At 40.8% G+C, this 22,819-nt stretch overlaps 1 protein-coding gene across 1 annotated transcript in view; it reads right to left on the minus strand.

Annotated features, from left to right (window-relative positions):
* Window positions 1–18,148: 18,148 nt before the first annotated feature.
* The window catches only part of OXSR1 (oxidative stress responsive kinase 1), a 104,995-nt gene continuing 100,324 nt past the window's right edge, over window positions 18,149–22,819 (minus strand). The window contains exons 16-18 of the mRNA XM_045436552.1: window positions 22,435–22,503; window positions 21,505–21,569; window positions 18,149–20,870 (exon numbers count right to left, since the gene is read on the minus strand). Coding sequence (XP_045292508.1) covers window positions 20,796–20,870; window positions 21,505–21,569; window positions 22,435–22,503 — 209 coding nt within the window. The 3' untranslated portion in view covers window positions 18,149–20,795. The remainder of the gene's footprint in view (window positions 20,871–21,504; window positions 21,570–22,434; window positions 22,504–22,819) is intronic.

Raw genomic sequence — 22,819 nt, forward strand, 5'->3', positions numbered from 1 at the left:
AATATTCCACGAGATAATCTAAATATTGACTTAACTCATCATTTAACTTAGCAAAATTTAAAGATTTGAGAAAGCAAAATATTTTGGAAACTATTTGCTGCAAAGTTATCCTAGAAACTCATTTCTTTTATCGCTTATTACATTGATTTAAATAATTTGTTCTTAACAATTACATTTAGATTACCTACCAGACCTTCATTAGACAGTAGACAAAATCAGTCATCATCATAAGTGATTTTTCTGGCTGACGAATTTTGTTAAGAAATAACACGAACTTAAATTTCTGATTAGTAAACCCAGGTAGAACAAAAGTATTGTATTTACTACTGATAACTGCAGAGATATGCCTGTTGTAATTAAACCAACAATCTTAAACTAGCTTTATTTACTAATGGTTCATCATAGATCACAATGATGAGATTCTGAGGTGATGGTGGGGAGTCTGGAGCCAACGGCCAAGAAAGAATTCTTGAAGACCTCTTTGGTGCAAAAAGGTGATTTTATTAAAGCACAGGACCAGGACCCGTGGGCAGGGGGTCCTGCCTTGGGGTTGTGAAGAGTGGCTGGTTATAAACTACAGAGTTGGGAAAAGGTAAAGGCAAAAGAGAGGCCTCCAGAAGGACTCTGATATGTTAAAGAGGACTCATAAAATGCCAGGGGCTTTGCTATTGTCAAACTAAGATGGTTTTCCCTCTAATAAGACATTAACATTAGGACAGTAGGGGGTTCCTGGAGAAATGTTCTACTCTGCATTTGCCTCAAGTATTTGTCAACAGGTTGCAGGTTACAGAGAAATTTAATTTTACCTGCCATTTCCTTCTTGCCTTTGTTCTCCACATCGCTATGGAGGGGAAGTTGATATCAGGGTCTCCAGGAAACTAAGTCTAAAGGTTTCTGGGGGTTAGGCTGTTGATAAGATTGCCTTTTTCTTGTAATTTACTAAGACATTTGTAAACTGATGGAGACTCCTGTCCTGCAGGACTGTGCTCTCTATCAGTTAACCATTTGTTTTCTTTCCTTTTCTTTGTTTTTGGGCAGCCAGGACTGCCTGAGAAATATCACACACGTCCCAGGGTGGGGTGGGGGGTAGGCAGGTGGGGGGGTGGGGGTGGGGGGTGTGCAGCTTGTACTTGGCCCTCAGCTCCCTCATCAACCGAACTTGAAAAACATTTGGGTTATGTTTTTAAGTTTCAAATTTTAGAAATCCTTAATTTATTAAGAGCTTAGTTTTCTTCAAGTCAGTTAAATAGTTTTTTTGTTTTTTTTTTTACAAATTAATTGTGGCAATATGATCCAGAGGCAGAAAATACCACACATCTACATAAACATATAGACAGACACAGATGTCTTAAGACTTGCATTTTTAAAATTTAGCCATGACTGTACTTTAACTAACTAGAATTAAAATAAAATTTTTTTTAGCCATGAGATGGGTATAATAATGCAAAACCCACTAGCTTTTAAAAAGAAGAGCTGGAATACTGGCCTGCTCAGCTTGTCAAAGCTCTTAAAGTTAGTATTTGTGGAAGAGACACTTAAGATTTGCATTTGTTCTTGACAAGTGATCCTACGGAAGCTGTGGACTTTTTGGGCAAGGGATCAGTTTGCATTTAAAAAAAGCCTCTTCCCTATTTAAATTTTTTTCTTCTGTTAAGAATTACCTTAGTGAAGTGTGCATTTCAAGAAGATGGCCTAGATAAGAAGATAATAAGAGTTCCTGGAGAAGACAAGGTAGAAATCTTACATCTCAAAATGAAAAGAATGCAAAAGCCTCCAAGGACTTTTGCTCCTGAAGGTCAGAATTTTACAATACAAACAAGCCTTAGGAGATGAATAGGTGAGGTTAATTGTTAAAAAGGGTGAGTGAACCTTGAATTGTTTCTAGAGCTGCTTTTCTGGGCTTGTAAAGATCTGTAGGTATGCACAGTTGCTTCTTTTTATTTTTATTAAAAAAAAGTTTTTTTAGTGTTTATTTTTTGAGAGACAGATGGAGCACGAGTGGGGGAGGGGCAGAGAGAGAGGGAGATAGAATCAGAAGCGGCTGAGCTGTCAGCACAGAGCCTGACCCGGAACTCAAACCCCTGAACCATGAGATCATGACCTGAGCTGAAGTCCCAAAGCTTAACCGACTGAACCACCCAGGTGCCTGTTTTGTTGTTGTTGTTTTACAAATGGAGGTTTGTGGCAAACCCGCATTGAGCGTCTATCAGCACCATTTTTCCAACAGCATTTGTTCGTGTCTCTGTGTCTGTATTTTTTAATTAAGGTTATGTAGGTATTTTTAAAAAAGACATAATGCTATTGCACAGTTAATAGACTGCAATGTAGTGTAAACACGACTTTTTTTGAGAGATAGTGTGCATGAGCGGGGAGTTGGGGAAGAGGGGCAGAGGAAGAGAGAGAATATCTTAAGCAGGCTCCATGCTCAGCATGGAGCCTGATGTGGGGCTCAATCCCATGACCCTGGGGTCATGACCTGAGCTGAAATCAAGAGTTGGACACTCAACCAATTGAGCCACCCAGGCACCCCTAAATATAACTTTTATTTCCACTGGGAAACTAAAAAATTCATTTGACTAGCAAAACTAAAAGGCAACCGATGGAATGGGAGAAGATATTTGCAAATGACATACCAGATAAAGGGTTAGTATCCAAAATCTAGAAAGAACTTATCAAATCCAACACCCCAAAAACAAATAATCCAGTGAAGAAATGGGCAGAGAATATGAATAGACACTTCTCCAAAGAAGACATCCAGATGGCCGACCGACACATGAAAGAATGCTCCACATCACTCATTATCAGGGAAATACGAATCAAAACCACCATGAGATATCACCTCACACTTGTCAGAATGGCTCACGTTAACAACTCAGGCAACATCAGATGTTGGCAAGAAAGAGAAAGAGGATCTCTTTTGCATTGTTGATGGGAATGAAAGCTGGTGCAGCCACTCTGGAAAACAGTATGGAGGTTCCTCAAAAAATTAAAAATAGAACTACCCTACGACCCAGCAATTGCACTACTAGGTATGTATCCAAGGGATAGGTATGCTGTTTCGAAGGGACACATGCACCCCAATGTTTATAGCAGCGCTATAAACAGAGTTTGGGAAGAGCTCAAATGTCCATCAACGGATGAATGGATAAAGATGTGGTATACATATACAATGGAGTATTACTCGGCAATCAAAAAGAATGAAATCTTGCCATTTGCAACTATGTGGATGGAACTAGAGGGTATTATGCTAAGCGAAATTAGCCAATCAGAGAAAGACAAATGTCATATGACTTCACTCATATGAGGACTTTGAGATACAAAACAGATGAACACAAGCGAAGGGAAGCAAAAATAATATAAAAACAGGGAGGGGACAAAACAGAAGAGACTCTTCAATATGGAGAACAAACAGGGTTGCTGGAGGGGTTGTGGAAGGGGGGATGAGTTAAATGGGTAAGGGGCATTAAGGAATCTACTCCTGAAATCATATGCTAACTAATTCGGATGCAAAAAAATTCACTTGACTCACTTTATTGTGATACTCACTTCATTGCAGTAGTCTGGAACCAAACCTGCATATCCCCAAAGTATGCCTGTAGAAAGGAGTTCTGAGGAGCTGTACAAAATAGAAAGCTTTAACAGGCAGAAGAGGGCAGAAAAAAGGAAATTTCCAGCAAAGAGTGGATTGTTTCAGGCAAGATCACCTTCCTTTGGGAGCCGGTGGGGGTCTACCAGGCAGATTACCTTACTAGCGCTGATCAAGTATTTCCAGATCGACTGGTTAAGGGTCACATTCCTAGGAGAGGCTGAAACTTTAGCTAGGTATTACCTTTGTTTACTGATGTAGGGCTTAGCAGAAGTGACTCCATTTTGGGCCTGTTATTTGTTAACACCCCACTACCCCCTGGACCTCAATTTCTTTATCTACACAAAGGGAAAGATTGAACTAGATGGTCTCTAAAGATCCTTGTATTTCTTGATGTGGGATACTAAAATAGAGAAGTGATGAGGAGACTCTTGACAGATGAGTGAGTCATAACCAAAGATCTTCCACAGTAGGAACTGATTCCCAAATCTTGATATTAAGGTGCAGGATGCCACAAATGTCATTCTCCTTTTATATTCCTCAAATTTCAAGTTTCCGGTTAACTCCTTTCTCATTGTAACCCTGCCCACAATCCTAACCAGAGGGCCAAAGGCTCCCCATGATGCTTCAAGGCCCAAAACCAGCTCTCTTCTCGGAGGAAGCTCTCCTAGGATCACTGTCACCCCAGCAAACTTTTGTTACCCCATGTCTCACTGATGTGGGGGTATGAGCTTAGCACCAGTATGCACTGTTGTTCTCTGACTTCTCAATGCAGTCTGGTCACCCCTACCACCTAGTGGAAGACTACTGGATAGGACTGAGGTTGCCTCTGGCCCTTCAGGGAGAACCTATAGGCTGTCTCCCTCCTCTTCCTCTTCTCCTTATACCTGGCATCATTCAAGTGTACAACTAAGACCAAAGAGGGTGTAACAAGAGTTTGTTTTCAAGCCACCAGAGCAATTTAAGTAGAATGAATACACTCTCCTTATAGGAAGTATTCAGGAAAACCACTGGCAATCATCTGTCCATGGAATACAGTGTGGTAAGTTTCTTGGGGGTGGGGAGACGGGTGGGAATGGAAGGTGGTGCTCAAAAATTCGCCATAGGAATGCACTAGAAGGTATCTCAAATCTCTTCCAAATTTGAGAATGATGCTAGTAAATAAAAACTGGGGGTAGGACTACCAGTTTCTGCTCTGGTTCTCAACAAGTAAAAAGCTGAATGGAAAAATCAATAGCTCTTCTTCTTAGATTCATCAGGGAAGTATGGTCACAGGGCAAAATGCTGTCCCTAAAATTGGAAAGGCCGGTAAACACAGAAATTTATAATGTACTGGAAAAGAAATTCACAGATGGAAACTTCTACCAGAACGAGTGTCAGAGTAAGAAAACCTGAACTGTAACTGACAAATTGCTGGAGGCTCAGAGTGGATAAGTCTGAGCGTTAAAACCTCCGAAGGAAAGAGACCCCACACTTTTATGAGTGTTACCTCCAGGAGCTCCACCAGGTTCTACCAGGTTCATGGAAAAGTTCCCTGGGAGAGGAAAAGCAACCATTTTGAAATGTGAGAGCATTCTGTACTTCTTAACAAGGGCTTGCCCTCAAGAGAAACTTCTGTACCAGGGCCTAAACGGTTGGGTTCTTACCAGACCCGAACTAATATAGGGGTTACACAATTCTAGTGCCTACTAGCCTTCCACATAGTGGAAGGGAAATATCCAATTCCAGCCACCTCTAGACATCCTGTCCCACCTAAGGGAGCAGGGAAGAATGAGAAGCACTTCTGTAGTTCACAGCTGAGGCACAGGCTCATTAAACACTGAGACCTAATCACAGGACAATAGGATGCTTCTCCTGTCTCCACAATTTATCACCACATCACTAAATGCCTATGTACTGGAATTTCTTTTACCCAGTACATCATGTTTGGCTTTCAAAAAAAAAAAAAAAAAAAAAAATTACAAGCCATACTAAAAGGCAAAAGCACAGTTTGAAGAGACCAAGCAAGCTGGCATCAGAACCAGAACCAGATCTGGCAGGGATATTGGAATGAACAGACTGATAATTTTTGAAAATACATAAACATGTAAGGATTCTAATGAAAACGTAGACAACATGCAATAGCAGATGGGTACTGTAAGGAGAGAAATGAAAATTCTATCAAAGAAAAATGTGAGCAATCAAAAATTGTGCCATAGAAATGAAGAATTCCTCCGATGGGCTCATTGGTAGATTGGACAAAGCTGATGAAAGAATCTTTAAGCTTGAGAATATGTCAACAGGAATTTCCAAAACTCAAAAACAAAGGAGAAAAAAAAAAAAAAGATGGGGAGGTTGGGACGGAACAGTATCCAGGAATCGTGGAATAAGAACAAAGGGTGTAACAGGCTTATTGGGAACACCAGCAAGCAGAAGAAACATAATAAATATTGGAAACCATGACAGAATTTCCCCAAATTAGCGTCAGACACCAAACTACAGATCCAGAAAGTTCAGAGAACACTAAGCAGGATAAATGCCAAAATGACACCTAGGCATTTCACATTCAAACAGCAGAAAATGAAAGATAAAGAAAAAATCTTGAAAGAAGACAGAGGGAGGGGAGAAAAATACCACCTTACCTTTTAGGAGCAAACATAAGAATTACGTTGATTTCTCAGAAAGCATGCAATCAAGAAGAGAGTGGAATGAAATATTTGAAGTGTTGTGGGTGGGACGCCTGGGTGGCTCAGTCGGTTAAGCATCTGACTTGATCTCAGCTCAGGTCTTGATCTCAGGGTTATGAGTCAAGTCCCATGTTAGGCTCCATTTTGGCTGTGGAGCCTACTTAAAAATAAATAAATAAATTATTGAGGAAAAAGACCACTAACCCAAAATTCTGTATCCTGTGAAATTATCCCTTCAAAGTAAAGGATACAAACACAGAGGATGTGTGTTAAATAAGTTTTTCATAGAGAAGGAAAATGATAATGAGTCAGAAACTTGGAACTTGGAACTGCACAAAGGATACAAACACAGAGGATGTGTGTTAAAATAAGTTTTTCATAGAGAAGGAAAATGATAATGAGTCAGAAACTTGGAACTGCATGAAGAGCGTCAGAGAAGGAATAAATGAAGGTAAAAGAAAAGCTTTTATTTTTCCTTTTCTCTGTTGATCTAATAGTTAATGATTTGTTCAATAATAATAGCAGAAATGTACTAGATTATCTTTTCTTTGAAAAAAAATTTTAAACGTTTATTTATTATTGAGAGATGGAGAGACACAGAGCACGAGCAGGGGAGGGGTAGAGAGAGGGGGAGACACAGAATCTGAAGCAGGCTCCAGGCTCTGAACTGTCAGCACAGAGCCTGACGTGGGGCTCGAACTCACGAGTTGTGAGATCATGACCTGAGCCATAGTTGGTCGCTTAACCAACTGAGCCACCCAGGCACCCCTAGATTATCTTTTCAAGTACGCATATATGAGTGTGTCTGTATACATACATACATTCATTACCCCTGGATTGCTCACATGTATATGATATGAATGCTGATACAAATGATACAAAGAACCAGACGAAGGAAGTAGGATTGTTTTGTTATTATTTGGTACTGACACTACCTGGGAGATGGTATAGTGTTCTTGGAAAATGGCCCTGAATTAATTTTAAATAATATGTCAAAAACCCTAGGCAACCACTTAAAAAAAAAAAAAGTATAATTGATATCCTTCTAAGCAAGGAGAGAAAACGAGTTATATAAAATTCTCAGTTAAAACCATAAAAAGCAGAAAAAGGGTAGAAGACAAAAATAGGAACAAAGAACAAGGGTAAGAGTAGAAAACAAATATGGTAGATATTAATCTAACTATATTAATGAGAAGTTTAAATGTTAATAATGGTCTAAGTACATCTAGTAAAAGTGATTGTCAGAGTGTAAAAGAAACAGGACCCAACTATATGTTATCTACAAGAAAACTACTTTCAATGTAAGACACATAGAGATTATGTGTCTTACACATAATGAACGGTTGGGCCCCTGGGTCGCTCAGGTGGTTAAGCGTCCAACTCTTGATTTTGGCTCAGGTCATGATCTCATGGTTGTGAGATAGAGCTGCATGGGGCTTCGTGCTGAGCGTGGAGCCTGCTTAAGATTTGCTCTATGCCTTTCCCTCTGCCTGTCCCTTGTTCTTGAGAGTGTGCTCTCTCTCTCTCTCTAAAAGAAAGAAAGAAAGAAAGAAAGAAAGAAAGAAAGAAAGAAAGAAAGAAAGAAAGAAAGAAAGAGAATGGAAAAAGATAGATCATGCTAGTATTAATCCCACCCCTCAAAGTATAGCTATATTAATTTCAGAAAGCAGGCTTCAGAACAAGGAAAGCATTACATAATGATAGATACTCCAAGGGGAAATTTTTTAAAGAATTCACATGCAGTGTTATATGTTTCAGGTGTACAATAACAATATAGTGATTCAACCATTCTATATGTTACTCAATGTTCATCAAGGTAAATGTACTCTTAATCCCCTTCACCTATTTCACTCTCTTTTCCTCCATCCACCTCCCCTCTGGCAGCCACCGCTTTGTTCTCTGTATTTAAGAGTGGGGTTTTTGTTTGTGTTTTGGTCTTTTTTGTTTTTTCACTTATTTTGTTGTCTTAAATTCCACATATGAGTAAAATCATATTGTATTGGTCTTTCTCTGACTTACTTCACTCAGCATTATACCCTATAGGTCCATCGATGTTGCTGTCAATGGCAAAATCGCATGTTTTTTTTATGGCTGAGTAACAGTCCATTGGGTGTGTGTGTGTATATATATATATATATTTATCTCACATCTTCTTTATCTTTTCATCTATACGGACATGTGGGTTGCTTCCATATCTTGTCTAGAAAATAATGCTGCAATACACATAGGGGTGCATGTATCTTCCCAAATTAGTGTTTTCATTTCTTTGGATAAATACCCAGTTAATAGAGTTACTGTATCATATGGCAATTCTACTGTTTTCCACAGTGGCTTCATCAGTTTGCATTCCCAGAAACAGCACATTAGTTTCCTTTTTCTCCATATTCTTTTCAACACTTATTGTTTCTTGTCACTTTGATTTTAGCCATTCTGACATATGTAAAGGGATATCTCATGATCACTTATGAGGTGTGATGTTGGGCATATTTTCAAGTGTCTGTTGGCCATGTGTAGGTCTTCTTTGGAAAAATGTCTATTCAGGTCTTCTGTCCATTTTTAAATAGGATTTTTTTTTTCAGTATTGAGTTGTATATGTTCTTTATTTATTTTGGGTATTAATCCCCCATCAAATATATCACTTGCAAATATCTTCTCCCATTCAGTAGGTTGTCTTTTTGTTTTGGTTTACGGTTTCCCTCACTGTAGAATTTTTTTTTTTTAAGTTTATGTATTTTGAGAGAGAGCGCGAGTGAGTGGGGGGGGGGGTAGAGAGAGAGGAGAGAGAGACCCCCAAGCAGGCTCCATGCCTGATGCAGGGCTCAAACTCACAAACCATGAGATCATGACCTGAGCTGAAACCAAGAACCGGATGCTTAACCAACTGAGCCACCCAGGTGTCCCTAGGAAAGCTTTTTATTTTATTATAGTCCCAATAGTTTTTGTTTTTATTTCCCTTGCTTGAGGAAAAAGACCTAGAAAAATGTTTCCATGGCTGATGTCAAAGAAATTACTGCCTATGTTTTCTTCTAGAAGTTTTATGGTTTCAGTTCTCACTTTAGGTCTCTAATCCATTTTGAGTTCACTTTTCTGTACGGTGTAAGCAGCGATCTGGTTTCATTCTTTTGCGTGTAGCTGTCCAGTTTTCTCAGCACTATTTGTCAAAGAGACTGTCTCTTCTCCACTGTACATTGTTGTCTCCTTTGTCATGGATTAATTGACCATATATATGTGGGTTTATATCTGGGATCTCTATTCTGTTCCATTGATCTATGTGTCTGTTTTTCTGCCAGGATTACACTGTTTTGATTACTACAGCTTTGTAGTATATCTTGAAATCTGGGATTGTAATATCTCCAGCTTTGTTCTTTTTCAAGATCTATGTGCTTTGGCTATTGGGGGGGGGGAGGGGCCTTTTGTGGTTCCACACAAATTTTAGGATTATTTGTCCTAGTTCTGTGAAAAATGTTGGTATTTTGATAGGGATTACATTAAATCTGTAGATTGCTTGAGCTTTATGGATGTTTTAACAATTGTTTCTTCCAATCCGTGAGCATGGGGTATCTTTTCATTTGTTTGTGTCATCTTCGGTTTCTTTCATCAGTGTTTTATAGTTTTCAGGTTGTAGGTCTTTCACCTCCTTATTTAAATTTATTTCTAGGTATTTTATTATTTTGGATGCAATTGTAAATGGGATTGTTTTCTTAACTTCTCTTTCTGCTACTTCATTATGAGTATATAGAAATACAACAGGTTTCTGTATATTAATTTGTATCCTGTGACTTTACTGAATTCATTTGTCACTTTTAGTAGCTTTGTGGTGGAATCTTTATAGACTTTTCTATATATGGTATCATGTCAACTGCACACAGTGACAGTTTTACTTCTTTACCAATTTGGATGCCTTCTGACTGCTGTAGCTAGGACTTCCAGTAGTATGTTGAATAAAAGTAGTGAGAGTGGACATCCTTCTCTTGTTCCTGATCTCAGAGGAAAAGCTCCGTTTTTCACCACTGTGAATGATACTAGCCGTAGGGTTTTTCATGTATTGCCTTAAGTATGTTGTACTGTTTCCTCTAGCCCACCCTGTTGAGAGATTTTATCATGAATGAATGCTGTGGTTTATCAAATGCTTTTTCTACATCTACTGAGATGATATGGCTTTTATTCTTTCCCTTGTTAATCTGATGTATCACGTTGATTGATCTGCAAATATTGAACCGTGCTTGCATCTCTGGATTAAATCCCACTTGATCCTTGTGAATGATTTTTGAAATGTATTGTCGGACTCAGTTTGCTAACACTTTGTTGAGAATGTTTGCATCTCTTTCATCAGAGATATTGGCTGGTAGTTTTCATCGTTTGTAGTATCTTTACCTGGTTTTGATGTCAGGATAATGTTGGCCTCATAGAATGAATTTGGAAGCTTTGCTTCCTCTTCTTTTTGGAATAATTTGAGAAGAACCGACATTAACTCTTTAAATGTATGGTGGAATTCACCCGTGAAGCCAGATGTCTGGTCCTGGACTTTTGTTTGTTGGGAGTTTTTTGATTACTGGTTCAATTTCATTGCAAGTAATCATCAGTCTACACAAGTTTTCTATTTCTTCATGGTTCGGTTTTGGAAGGTTTTATGTTTCTAGGAATTCATTTCTTTTAGTTTGTCGAATTTGTTGGCATGTATTTTTTTATAACATTCTCTTATAATCCTTTGTATTTTTGTGGTGTTGTTATTTCATCTCCTTCATTTCTGATTTTATTTATTTGAGCCCAAGAGGACAATTCTTTTTATTTTTTAATTTTTAAAAATGTTTATTTATTTTTGAGAGAGAGAGACAGAGTGCAAGCAGGGGAGAGGGAGGGAGAGGGAGACACAGAATCGGAAGTGGGTTCCATGCTCTGAGCTGTCAGCACAGAGCCTGACGTGGGGCTTGAACTCACAGACTGTGAGATCATAACCTGAGCAGAAGTCAGATGCTCAACCAAGTGAGCCACCCAGGCACCCCAAGAGGACAAGTCTTAATGTGTATTCACCAAAAACAGATGATCAAAATACATGAGGCAAGAACTAATAGAATTACAAAGAGAAATATATTATTCCATGATTATAGTTCGAGACTTCAACATCCCTCTATCAGAAATGGACAGATCCAGGGGTACCTGGGTGGCTCAGTTGGTTAAGTGTCTGTTAGTTTTAGCTTAGGCCATGATTTCACGGTCGTGAGATTGAGCCCTCTGTGGAGCTCTGCACTGACAGCACGGAGCCTGCTTGGGATTCTCTCCTCCCATTCCCTCTCAAAATAAATAAATAAAACAAAACAAAAATAACAACAACAAAATCCTGCAGGCAGAATCTCAGTAAGGACACTGTTGAAAGTACCATGGATCAACTGGATATAATTGACATTTATAGACTAACTTCATCCAACAACATAATGCACATTCTTTGCAACCTCACACAGAACATTTACCCACCATATTCTGGGCCATAACATGAAGAAGGAGAAGAAAAGACAAGAAGAGGGAGAGGAGGAGAAAGAAGAGGAAAAAGAGGAAGAGAAACAGGAGGAAGAAGAAGGGAGGAGGAGGGGGGAGGAGGAGTCAACGTTGTCATACACTGAGTTCTTTAGAAATCAGTAAGATGAAGATAGCTGAAAAATCTCCAAAATACTTGGAGATTAAACAACATACTTTTAAACAACACATGGGTCCAAAAAGTAATCAAGAGAAATTTTAAAATATTTTGAATGAAATGAAAATACAATTTATTAAAATCAATGGGATCCACAAATGCAATGTTTAGAGTGAACATTTATTTTTTTTTTAACGTTTATTCGTTTTTGAGAGACAGAGACAAAGCACGAGTAGGGGAGGAGCAGAGAGCGAGGGAGACACAGAATCTGAAGCAGGCTCCAGGTTCTGAGCTGTCAGCACAGATCCCAACATGGGGCTCGAACCTATGAGCTGTGAGATCATGACCTGAGCTGAAGTCAGATGCTTAACTGACTGAGCCATCCGGGCACCCCTAGAGTGAAAATTTTTTTTAATGTTTATTTTTGAGAGAAAAGGTACATGCGCATGGGAGTGGGGAGGGACAGAAAGAGACAGAGGGTCTGAAGCAGGCTCCATGCAGACAGCAGAGAGCCTGATGTGGGGCTCAAACTCGCAAACCATGAGATAATGACCTAAGCCAAAGTCTGACGCTTAACCAATCGAGCAAACCAGGTGCCCCTTAGAGTGAAATTAATAGCACTGAAAAGGAGAAATATCCAAAATAAATAATTCTAAGCTTTAGGAAAGTAGAAAAAGAAGGGCAAATTAAATCCAAATAAAGCAGAAGGTAAAAATTACAGATATCGGGGTGCCTGCATGGCTCAGTGGGTTGTGTGTGACTTCAGTTCATGATTTCATGGTTTGTGGGTTCGAGCCCTGCCTCTGGCTTTGTGCTGACAGCATGGAGCCTGTTTTAGATTCTGTCTCTCTCTCTGCCCCTTCCCCACTCACTCTCTCAAAATGAATATTAAAAAAAAAAAAAAATCAGAGAAATTGGTAAAATAGAATAAAGAGGGGCGCCTGGGTGGCGCAGTCGGTTAAGCGTCCGACTTCAGCCAGGTCACGATCTTGCAGCCTGTGAGTTCGAGCCCCGCGTCAGGCTCTGGGCTGATGGCTCAGAGCCTGGAGCCTGTTTCCAATTCTGTGTCTCCCTCTCTCTCTGCCCCTCCCCCGTTCATGCTCTGTCTCTCTCTGTCCCAAAAATAAATAAACGTTGAAAAAAAAAAAAAAATTAAAAAAAAAAAAAATAGAATAAAGAAAAATAATAGCGAAAATCAATAAAACCAAAAGCTGATTCTTTGAAAAGATCAATAAAATTGATAAGCCTCTAGTCAGACAAACTAAAAAAAAAAGAAGACAAAAATTACTAACATCAGAAATGAACGAGACATCATTACAGATCCAGTGCACATTAAAGGATAATAAACGAATACTATAAATAACTCTATGCCTATAAATTTGATAACCTCAATGAAATGAACCACTTCCTTGAAGAACACAAGCCAAAACTTATAAGAATACATGATCTGAATAGGTTTGTATCAACTAAAGAAACTGAATCAATAACTAATAATCTTCCAATACAGAAATCACCAGGCCCAAATGGGTTCACTGATGAATTCTACCAAACATGCAAGAAATTATACCAATTCTCTACAATCTCTTCCAGAAGAGAGAAGCTAAGGGAATACTTCCTAACTCATTCTATGAGCCAGCCATTATCCTAATACCAAAACCAAAGATACTGCAATGAAACAGGAGAGCAAGATTTCTTATGAACAAAGACATAAAAGAACATCTACAAAAATCCTATAGCCAACATCATACTTACTAATGAGAAGCTTTTCCACTAAAATCAGGACCAAGGCAAGGACATCCTCTCTCACCATTGCTTTTCAACATCATACTGTATATCCAAGCTAATGCAATACATCAAAGGATATGAAGGTATATAGATAGGGAAGAAAGAAAGAAAACAGTCTTTCCTTGCAGATGACATGATTATCTACCAGACAACTAGTATCTAATAGACAACCCAAAAGAATTGACAAGAATACTCCTGGAACTAATTTGAAGGGTATAAGGTTAAGACACAAAAGCTAATCACTTTCCTATATACCAACGACAAAGAGGTGGACTTTGAAATTAAAAATACAATATACCATATACATAAGCACCTCCAAAACTAGTTATGTGTGAAGCTAACAAATATATAAAAGATCTAAATGAGGAAAACTGGAAAATTCTGATGAAGAAAACCAATATAGAACTAAATGAATGGAGAGATATTCTACATTCATGGATAGTTAAGATATCAGTTCAACTTGATCTATTGATTCAAAACAATTCCAATCAAAATCCCAGTAACTTGGTGTGAACATTGAGAAACTGATTCTAGAGCCTATACGGAGAAGCAAAAGACCAAGAATAGCCAACATGATATTGAAGGAGAAGAACAAAATCAAAGGACTGATAGTACCTGACTTCAAAAGTTACTATCAAGCTATAGTAATCAAGAGTATAGTATCAGTAAAAGAATAGACAAATATATCAATGGAACAGAACACAGATCTTTTTATTAAAAATTTTTTCTAAATGTTTTTTATTTTGAGAGAGAGAGAGAGAGAGAGCAAGGAAGGGACAGAAGAGAGGAAGAGAGAGAATCCCAATCAGGCTCTGTGCAGTTAGATGCGGGGAGTCAGATGCTTATCTGACTGAGTCACCGAGGTGCCCCAGCAACTGATCTTTGACCAAAGAGCGAAGGCAATGGAAGAAAAATAGTCTTTTCAACAAATGGTGCTGGAACAACTGGACACCCACAGGCAAAAAAAAAACAAAAAAACAAACAACAAAACAAAACAAAACTCTAGATACAGACTTTATACTCCTCAAAAAAATGAACTCAAAATGGATCACAGAATTCAATGCAAAATTCAAAACTATAAAACTTTTAGAAGATAACGTCAGCAAATGTCTAGATGACCTTGGTATGGTAATGATTTTAAGATATAGCACCAAAGATATGATTCATGAAATAATAGATTAGCTGGACTACCTTAGAATTAAAATCTTCTGCACTGCAAAAGACAGTTAAAAGAATAAGACAAATATATAAATAAGAAAGAAAAGAAAAGCAACAACGTGGATGGAACTAGCATATTATGCTAAGTGAAATAAGTCAGTCTGAGAAAGACAAATATCATATGATTTCACTCATATGTGGACCTTAAGAAACAAAACATATGAACCTAGGGGAATGGAAGGAAAAATAAGATAAAAACAGAGAGGGAGACAAACCATAAGAGACTCTTAAACACAGAACTAAGGGTTGCTGGAGGGGAGGTGCAAGGGAAGATGGGTTAAATGGGTGGCAGGCATTAAGGAGGGCACTTGTTGGGATGAACGCTGGGTGTTATATGCAAGTGATGAATCACTAAATTCTACTCTCCAAACCCATACTACACTATATGTTAACTAACTTGAATTTAAATTAAAAAGAAAAGAAAAAGAATGAAGAAAGAATAAGAAAATAAGCCACAAATTGGAGAAAATACTTGCAAAGACATATAGGCACAGAGGAGCCTGGGTGGCTCAGTAGGTTAAGCATTTCCTGATTTCAGCTCAGGTCAAGATCTCATAGTCCGTGCTGAGCATGGGGACTGCTTGAGATTCTCTCTCTCTCTCTCTCTCTCTCTCTCTCTCTCTCCCTCTCCCTCTCCCTCTCCCTCTCTCTTTTTGCCCCTCCCCTGCTTGCACTTTCTTTCTCTCAAAAAACAAAACAAAACAAAACAAAACAAAACAAAACAACCCAGACATAGGGCGTATGTTGGAGATAATGCTGGTTGGGTTCAGGATCACTGCAATAAGGCAAATATTGCAATAAAGCAAGTCAACCGACTTTTTTCATTTCCCACTGCATATAAAAGTTAGGTTTACAATACGTGGTAGTCTACTGAGTGTGTGATAGCATTATGTCTACAATAACAACATATATACCTTTTAAGCTTTTTTATTTTGAGAGAGTGGGGGAGGGGAAGAGAGAGAATTCCAAGCAGGCTCCATGCTGTCAGCACAGAGCCCGATGTGGGGCTCAATCTCATGAACCACAAGCCGAAATCAAGAGCCCAATGCTTAACCAACTGAGCCACCCAAGCACACCAACAATGTACATACCTTAATTAAAAAATACTTTATTGACACAGAGACACAAAGTGAGCAAATGCTGTTGGAAAAATGGTACTGGGAGGCATGCTCAACGCAGGGTTGCCACGAACCTTCGACTTGTACACTGACAACACCAAATGGTGGCAAGGATGTAGAGCAACCGAAACTCTCTCATTCATTGGTGGGAACGCAAAATGGTACAGCCACTTTGAAAGACAGCTGGTGGTTTCTTACAGAACTATACTTTTACCATACAATCCACAATCGGGCTCCCTGGTATTTACCCAAAGGAATTAAAAACATATCTACACAAAACCTCCATACAGATGTTTACAGCTGCTTGATTCCTAATTGTCAAAACTTCACAGAAACCCATAGGCAATTGGATTAATAAACTGTGGTACATCCAAAGAATATTATTATTCAGCATTACAAAGAAATGAGCTATCAAACCACACACACACACACACACACACACACACACACACACACACAGTGAAATGCCTATTACTAAGCAAAAGAAGCCATCTGAAAAGGCTACATACACACTGTAGGATTCTAACTACAAGACACTCTGGAAAAGGCAAAACTGTGGCGACACTAAAAAGATGAGTGGTTGCCCAGGACTAGAGGGAAGGGAGAGGCCAGGTGGAGTACAGGGGATTTTAGGGTAGTGAAGCTATTCTATATAACAATGGATACGTGTCACTATATATTTCTCTAAATCTATATAGAATGTACAACAGCCAAGAGTGAACCTGAATGTCAACCATCGTCTTGGGGTGATAAGGACGTGTTAATGTCAATGAACCTTCATTGACTGTAACGAGCATACCACTGTGGTGCCGATTGTGGGGGAAGCTGTGCGCGTGTGGGCTCAAAGGGTACACGCAACTCTGTGTACTTTCTGTTTAGTTTTGCTGTGAAACTAAAACTGCTCAAAAAAAGGAAGTCTATTTAAAAAAAACAACAACAAAAGGCAAAAAATGTGGTGTAGATGAGCTGGTCCAAAGGAGAAATCCATGAACTGTTGCACTGAGAATTGTTACTACAAAGAGGAAGAGCTAAGGAATCAGGCCTCTTGACAACATCGGACCTTGTTAGAAAACGGGCAATGGAAAGGTTCTATTTACCCTTGCCCTGCCACCTCCTGCCTCTCCCCAAATACATCTCGGTCACTTGTGACTAGCACCTCCTCTGTCCCCACAGTAGTCACAGTCCACTTTTACAGCCTACTTATCTTGAAAGCAAATTCAATTAGAGATTACTTATCCGCAAGGTGGTGGAGGAATACAGGGGAGCCTACAATCTCACGTGTGACCCCCCCATTTCGATACCAAAGCCAAAGAGGGACAAGTCCAGCCCTGCTGACTTTTCCAGAAAGACTCCCAAGAGCTCAAATCTTGCATCTTTCCCCTATCCCAAAGCCCGAGTGGAATCAAACAGAAAAGATAAATACAAGGAAATCCCACACCCCACCATATGAGATTTCCCTGGCCAGATCTCTCTCCTTTCAGGATCTTAGTTTCCCCATTCGGACGATGGTTTTAAGCTGTTCTACGGAACCTGTAGATCAATTCACACATTTTTTAGCTTATGTACATTTTGGTTTTTCTCCATTCACATGAAAAATTAACTAGTGACTCCCTGACCCACTCCTCACTGATCCCCACCCACAAGCACTAAAAATATAAAATAATCTTTGGGGCACGTCGGTGGCTCAGTTAAGCACCCAGCTTCGGCTCAGGTCATGATCTTATTTTATTATTATTATTATTTTTAAATGTTTATTTATTTTTGAGACAGAGAGAGACAGAGTATGAATGCAGGAGGGTCAGAGAGAGGGAGACACAGAATCTGAAGCAGGCTCCAGGCTCCGAGCTGTCAGCACAGAGCCCGACACGGAGCTTGAACTCGTGGAGTGCGAGATCATGACCTGAGTCAAAGTTGGATGGTTAACCGACTGAGCCACCCAGGCGCCCCTCGGGTCATGATCTTATGGTTGGTAAGTTCGAGCCTTGCATTGGGCTCTGTGCTGACAGCTTAAGAGCCTAGAGCCTGCTTCAGGTTCTGTGTCTCCCTCTCTCTCTCTCTCTCTCTGCTCCTGCCCCTGCTTGCACTGTTTCTCTCTCAAAAATAAACATTAAAAAAAATTTTTTTAAGGAATCTTTACACCACCACAGACAATTTACTCTTTATTGATTAAAAATGAAGGAAACATGCAGCAAAATACAAAGTCAAAAAAAGGGAGGGGGAAGGTCAAATATTTTACATCTTCCATAATCTAGCATACGTCATAAGGAGGAACCTCCATTTATTGATACACCATTATTCTATCCTCAGATTATTAAATAGTATCAGCTGGCTCTAGGATTTGGTTCAAAACTTAAGCGAAAAACCCAAACAAATCCATTAGTCATTTGGAGTAAGACCATACATTTCACAAACAGCATTGGCACATGTTACCTTGTGCTGAATTAGTCCCTACCCCCAGGGACCAGGGGATCCTGGGGACTCAAAGACAGAGGTGCACCCCGAACCACCACTCCTGGAAAGGAGCAAGGTCTCTCAATGTGTCACGTGCTGTCCCACCTGGGAAGTTTCTGTTCACGTATTTTCTCAGCATCACTGTGTAAGTCAGCAAAGGGAGTCCGCCATACATCATGCAGAAGAAGAGAGAACACTGTCCTAAGGCTTGGTGTCTGGCTCCTAGTTCCCAGCAGGGCAAAAAATGAACCACAAAGAAAAAGAAAGCCCCAGCCCACTGCTATTGGCATGCTGTCATTCAAACATGTCCCACTATCATTCAAAGGTAATGGCTGGCTGGAGAAACTGAACAGGGGAGTGGGATGCTGCTGACCCCCAGCCTGGGCTCCAGACCACCTCCAACGAAAATGCTAGAAAAGAGTGATGCCACCACCCCTTGGATTTATCAGTAAGTAGATGATGATGGCTTGCTTGAAACCAAAATATGGACTCTAAGGCAAGCCACTAGTCTTGTGCCAAAGAGGACACTGTCACCTTATTCCCACCTCCCGGCCCTCATTCTTCCCACCCGCCTAAAGAAAAAAAAAAGAGAGAGAGAGAGAGAGAGAGAAAGAAAAGCTAAATATTTTTCCAGCAAGCTGATCAATCTTCTCGTCCTTCACTAGGCTCAGCACGCTCCCTCTTCTTACCAATCCTGCTGGGACCCTGGACTTTGGTGTGTGATCCTCTCATTTACTTTCCTCCCAACTTGCCATCCCCAACCCGCCCCCCCTCCTTCTCCCCAACATCCACTCCTTTCCCAGTATGTCTTTCTACCCAGGGCAGGGGAAGAAAACCCATGACTGAAACTACAAGCTCAGAATGAGAAACAAAAGCTGTGACGACTCGGCTGTGGGGGAGGTTTCCAGAGACTCTCCGAGAGAAAACTAGGCGAAGCGATCTCGTTATTCACAGACCAACAGTGCTGGAAAGGGCCTGAGCGATTCTGTAAGAGGCAACTCTCCCCTTTCCATGGGGCCACAGCCCATCTTTGTGTGTCATTTTAAGGCCAGATCGAGTGTCCCTTTCGAATACAAAAATTGTTAGGGCTACTTGCAGTTAGACAAAGGCTGACTGTGAAGCAGTAGGAAAGAAAATCGGCCCCACCGACTACTCACATATTGCATTATGAGTGCTCGTTTCGAAACCTAAAGAATAATTTATATTACTTCTATAGAAAATCAGATGAACACTGTCTACTCATAAATCCTAAAAGTCACGGCACATGTGGTTTCACTTTCCGTCCTGGGTCGGGTTCAGCGCACAGAAGTGTGGACCCCCTCCAAAGGGTCAGTGCAGGAGAGGGGCGGAAGGCAGGCCTCGCTGGCCTGGTGAGGCTCCTTTATTGCTGTAGAGAGCTCAGCCTTTCATTTCCTCATGACGTGGAGGCCAGGCAAATTTTCACGGGAGGACTGAGGAGCAGTTTTTCCTCAACTGAATTTTTTTAAGATTCGAAAATAAATACTTCCACAATGATACGACTTTTGCTTTTTCCTGTTCAAAACCACTGCTGGGAAAGTTCACTTTTATAGGCCATTACTTGGTGTTTTCACTACAATAGGTCCAAACTTCCACTTTGAAGGATCTGATGGCTTGAAGTTCGACTACAGATGTTTTGCACCAGCTGAAGTTAAGGCTAGCAACCCTTTCTGGAGGGAGGGATGAAGAGGGGTGCCTGAGAGCAGCTTCAGCAAAACGCTTAGAAACATGAACAAAACAAAAACACAGTTTAGGCTGCCTCCTCTGAGGCTGTGCTTTTTCCTAACAAAGGTTGCTAGAATTCACAACACATTAAAAAAAAAAAAAAAAAAAATCACTAAATTAAATTCTCTGGGCTCCAGCTAAACAATCGCCTTTTAGTTGCTACTTCAGTGGTAAAGAGATATCCCAAGATGCCCACATCCTGTCAGGTGTGGGGGAACAGGCAGGAGGAGGAAGCCCAATATAGCTGCTACTTTCCACCCAGCGCCATCATTGGAGTAAGGCAAGATGAGCTGACCGATCTCCCTCCTGGGCCTTGAGGCACGTGGTCCCCTTCTCAGATGGAGGAAGACAGGGGACACGTGCGGTAAGTTTACTAACGGAACTCTTTAAAGGGATGCTGGCCACTGGTGATCCGACTTTTCTCTCCCTGTGGGAAAAAGGGGGAATGATGGCAGGAAGAACATAAAGAAAGACCTCTAAAGCTCCTAGCCGGGAGGTTTGTTGCTGGGTTCTTTGGCAGTAGTGGGTTTAGGCCAACAGAAGCAACAGAGATACGCATGTGTGGAATCTCCTTAGGCCGCCTCTTCCAGGGCTGTGGTTTAGCTGATGCTGAGCTGGGCAAATCCTATTAGTTTCCCATCATCAGGAATATCCGAGCCTTCGACACCAGATGCCTAGGAATCAAACAAAATAAGTAGCTGTTTGTAAACAAAACTGCAGGTAGCAATTAAAACTGACTGACACAAGGACTGTGGGAAGGAAGACAGTGGGGGACAGGTCCCTGGGATACAAACGGGAGGCAGATCAAGTGTCTTTTCCAGAAAAGGTGGGGGCTGGGTAAAAAGCTGGAGTCAGACTAGCTAATACTCTCTTGAGAGGAGTCAAGGGCGTGGGGTAGGAGGCTTCCTGGGAGGGAGAGGGGAAGAGAGGACACTCAAAAGGAGACATCAGGGGGCGCCTGGGTGGCTCAGGTTAAGCATCCAAACTACTGGTTTCGGCTCATGTTTCATGAGTTTGAGCCCCGCATCAGGATCTGCGCTGACAGCCCAGAGCTTGCTTGGGATCTCTCTCTCCTTCTCTCTCTGCCCCTGCCCCGCTTGAGCTCTCGCTCTCTCAGAAAATAAACAAACATAAAAAAAAAAAAAAAAAAAAATTAAAAAAAAAAAAAAAAAAAGCCTAGGGCCTCAGGAAGGCTAAATGAGTACAATCCACCATATTTTAATATTCTCATCACTCAGGGAATATAGAAACTGGTTCTGCAGAGGCTGCTGCTGTGTAAAGATAGTTTAAAGAAGAAGGGATGAATACCAGTTTGAAAGTGACAGATCGATTTGACTGAGGTTCTTCCACAATTTTCTGCAAATTCGCTGCCACTGTAATCACACAAACAGAAAGTAATGAGAAGCTCAGTAATCTCTACTTTCCACCATACTTTAAAAACTTAAACGGTAGCTCAGAATCTTCTATGTTCAACCGAGATGGAAGCAGAAAGGTAAGTCACTCCCTAAACAAAAGTTATCTTTTAAACTTAACCCTAAGTAGCACAAATAAATCTTGAATCGTGGTCAGATTAACTTTCTTTAGGATACCGTATTAACTGGGACAAAACACACAGGAGAAAGAGGTAGGATTTGCCTACTCATGGGCCAGAAAGCTCTAGACTGTGAGCTGGCCAACTCTGGCCAGCAGCCTGTTTCTAGTCTGGCTGTGGGCTGGGAATGGTTTAAAGAGGACGAAGACAGTGCATGGGCCACAAAGCCTAAACTACTTACTATCTGGTCCTTTACAGAAACACTTGCTGCTTGGCCGTCGACAATGGTCTTCTCCTTCAATAACATGTACACATGGGCCGACTGTGCCTTTTCTTACCTCCTGCGTCTTCGAGGAATAAACCTCTAATGACTTTCGCTTACCTCTTAGCTCTAGAAGGGTCGAGTTCCACCCTCCGAAATGGACTAGATATGGCTAAGCCTACTTTAACTCGTGACTTATGTCATCAGTCCTACTAGTGTCTCCCAGAGACCTAAAGTGCGCTTCGACTCACTGCCACTGGAAGTCACAAACGTAGACAGGAGACTTTCTGTTTTGTGAGGAACTGTCCCCGATAGCTGTTATTTCAGCAACACCAGGACCGTCCCAAGACCCGTGCGACCTGCTCAATGAGACAGACCTGGTTTTCTAGGTCCTAGATACACAGACAGAGACACAGGGGCACAGGGCAGAGCACAAAGTAGTTACCTATTACTAAATCCCTTCCATCGACCAGGCCAGCAGAAATAAGTTCCTGAGAGACGCCCTCGGCGGTATCTGCGGGGACAAAGCAGAAGGTGCTCTTTGTCACGTCACTACTACCTCTCAGAGGAGGTGCTGGCACTGCCAGGCCCAGGCTAGCTGCCAGATCCACAGAACCAAGGAGGCGGGTGGAGTCCTCTCCCCACACGAAGGTTCCTCCCACCACTGGGGCTGACTAGAGGGCCGAATCTATAGCAGCCAGACGGCCAATATCAGCTCGATGTAAAGGTAACCTTCTACAGAATGGTGTAATTTAGATGCTCAAAAGAGCCCCCGCAGTGATGCCGCAGGGGAAACTCCCATTCTGAGGGTCACCGTGGCCCCGAGCCCC

This window comes from Leopardus geoffroyi, chromosome C2, assembly GCF_018350155.1.
Source record: "Leopardus geoffroyi isolate Oge1 chromosome C2, O.geoffroyi_Oge1_pat1.0, whole genome shotgun sequence".
NCBI lineage: Eukaryota > Metazoa > Chordata > Mammalia > Carnivora > Felidae > Leopardus > Leopardus geoffroyi.